General features: G+C 40.3%; 1 protein-coding gene across 2 annotated transcripts in view; it reads left to right on the forward strand.

Moving 5' to 3' along the window:
- Positions 1-2,632, forward strand: part of LOC137969551 (coiled-coil domain-containing protein 33-like) — a 40,246-nt gene extending 37,614 nt beyond the window's left edge. Inside the window, exons 29-30 of one of the 2 annotated variants that reach the window (XM_068815852.1) lie at positions 650-727; positions 1,537-2,614. In XM_068815852.1, the coding sequence (XP_068671953.1) occupies positions 650-727; positions 1,537-1,623 (165 nt within the window). In that variant the 3' untranslated portion in view covers positions 1,624-2,614. Of the gene's footprint in view, positions 1-649; positions 728-1,536 lie in introns of both variants that reach the window. The other variant, XM_068815851.1, reaches the window with a different exon arrangement.

The following is a 2,632-nucleotide window of genomic DNA, read 5'->3' on the forward strand; positions in this document are numbered from 1 at the left end:
GAAAAGTTGGTCGGCGAAAATAAAAGGTGGATCGATGGATTCCTCAGATCTGACTGCTATATTGTCTGTTCGGGTCTGTCATTTTACCAAGGAGGACTTCAAGCGGGATCTTCAGGTATATGAATATTGGTCTTGGTGACATTCGCTTCATACTGAAATCTCAGTTAACTAGTCCAAAATATCATTATATTTGAGCGAGAAAACTGAATCAAGCAATATATAGACGACTTTCGGTGTTACGCGGTTTTTCAGGCAGTAAAATAAACTTAACTTGAAATGTAGTTGAGTACAATTTGCTTCCATATTTTTGCAAGATCGAGCATTTTGAAGTCACTTTACTGAAAGATTTTGGCCCGGACATACAAGTAGGCTCAAGTTTTCGGTAATATTCAGTAGCTTTTGCTATATAACAACAATTTTTCCGGATGATCAAGTTTCGAACACTTCTCGCACAATTCGAAAAAAAACACTTAAAATAAAGGGCATGTAGCTCGAAAACAAGCTCGGTGACCTTATCTTTTTACTGAATTTTGTTCATGTCCTGTGCGTGAATATCAATTGTGCCAAGTTTGACAGAAATCTGGATAGTACGTCATTTTCAAGGGAATTACCTTAAAGCTGACCTTTGTTTGTTTTAAATACCCTGTAGGTCAAGTTAAATGAAAGTGTGATGGCGCAAAATACAGGTTACAAGAATTCTTCCACCTCAATGGACATTTTGGACTGGGTTTGTATTGGTTATTTAATTGAGAGATGATGAGTTGGTTGATGGATTGATTGGTTAGTTCGTATACCCACGTCTCTCGTTAGCCCTATGGAGGGTCAAATGACTGCCAGTTTTGCTATCTTGTCAAAATATGTTTGATGTCGACGGAGAGATTAAAACTATAGTCTGCTGTGGAGATGTGTACTTAGAGAACAACCCATCTCAGTGTTTCGGGAAAGGCAGATTTGAAGATAGAAAGTTCCATCGTCACGTTCAATGAACCTTGATAAGCCTCACGTGTCCCAATAAGGCTGAGCGTAAACTACTTATTTGCAATATCAATGTTGGTGCCAGCGCTAGGATTTAAGTTCAGGTTCCATATTTAGATGAAGAGGAGAGTGTGAAGGACACTGCGTGACGCTTACATACCAGTATGTATATCAGGAAGGGTGTAATGTTCAAGTTCGTCCGATGTGAAGGAATCCGGAATCCAGCAAATGTGAGGCTTTGGAATCCGGAATCCGTTTAAAGGAATCCAGAATCCATTTCGGCGGAACCCGTGAGTTTCAAGTGGAATCCGGAATCGACGGGCCACCTGGATCCCTTTACAGAGGGCGATTTGTGAGGAAAGGGGACACTTCTGTGACGCGTTTAAAAATCGGCTTACATCCCATTTTGTGCATTCCCGGAAAACCTCTTCCCAATAATAAGCACCGCATTGCTGAATCCACATAATTGCAAACCTCGCGTTAGTCTTTCAAGTGAATACGATAATTCTAATGCCGCTTAAAACAACCAATGAAACTAAACCTCATTTTTTTTTCCTTCAGCATAATGGACCCAAGCCACCTTCGCCATCGAGACCTCTGGGTCCTAGACGTCCTTCTCCCAAGCTGGAGCCTTTGGAGAGAAGATAACTGGAGCATAACCTGGCCACTTTGTAGCGGCCAAAATTGGCAAGACGAAGTCCGTGACAGTTGAGAAATGAAGACAGTAAAAGCATCACAGCATCACAGCTACCTTTTCGTGCACATTGCTGTGCGAAAAATCACCGTTTCGGTTTGTCACGTGTAACACGACCCGTTTGAAATGGTGGCGGATTTCCACAGCTTCTGTTCCTTCGTACCAAGAATGACCAAAATCAGCAATTGCCGGAGAGAATGTGATGACAAACGACTGAGTCATACCCTTTTCATCATTTATCGCCTTATTCCACTGTCCACACATGAATATATAAAAAACTGAATTAATGGCCTAGTGAGGAGAATAGAGAGCTGAAGCAAACTAGAAAACATATCTCTGTGTCATTGTAACAATTTTGCGATTTTTCCAAGTAATTCGGAGTGGAATTGAGTACTAACCATCCTCGAATTAAAAGGCTATGTACGGTTTTAAAGTTTAGGAGACCATTGAATATTTATCTTCCTGTACAGTACTGAGGTCAACTATGTAACCTCGAACTTGGTCAATTCACGTCGCATTCTCGTCGTCAGAGCACTCCGTTTCTTTTGGATGTATACGTGGTAGGCGAAACCGTCGTAACGCGCATGTGTAGGACGTGCATGCAAAGCTACTGGTCATTTACTTTTTATGGAGAATTCGAGCTCTTGACCGGAAAATTTGGATGCACACAAATTTTTCTTTATTTTTGGCCTTTGTAAAAAAGACACTAAAATAGTTCAGAGGTACTCTAGTATACTTATTTTTCGCGATAACAAGAAAAGCGAGGCTGTTTTACATCTTGTAACAAACGTTGAAGTGTTATCGATCAGCGCTTTGGTGTCCTTTTGTAGAATGGTTATTTTCAACGTTATTTTTATTAAATTTTACATTGACCATTAAAGCTCACTGGTACGTCTTAACAACGCAATGCAATAAAAAAGCGACAGAGATTATTTTGACTTTCAGTCGTTTTCATATATCCTA

The sequence above is a fragment of the Montipora foliosa genome, chromosome 9 (assembly GCF_036669935.1).
Source record: "Montipora foliosa isolate CH-2021 chromosome 9, ASM3666993v2, whole genome shotgun sequence".
Lineage (NCBI taxonomy): Eukaryota > Metazoa > Cnidaria > Anthozoa > Scleractinia > Acroporidae > Montipora > Montipora foliosa.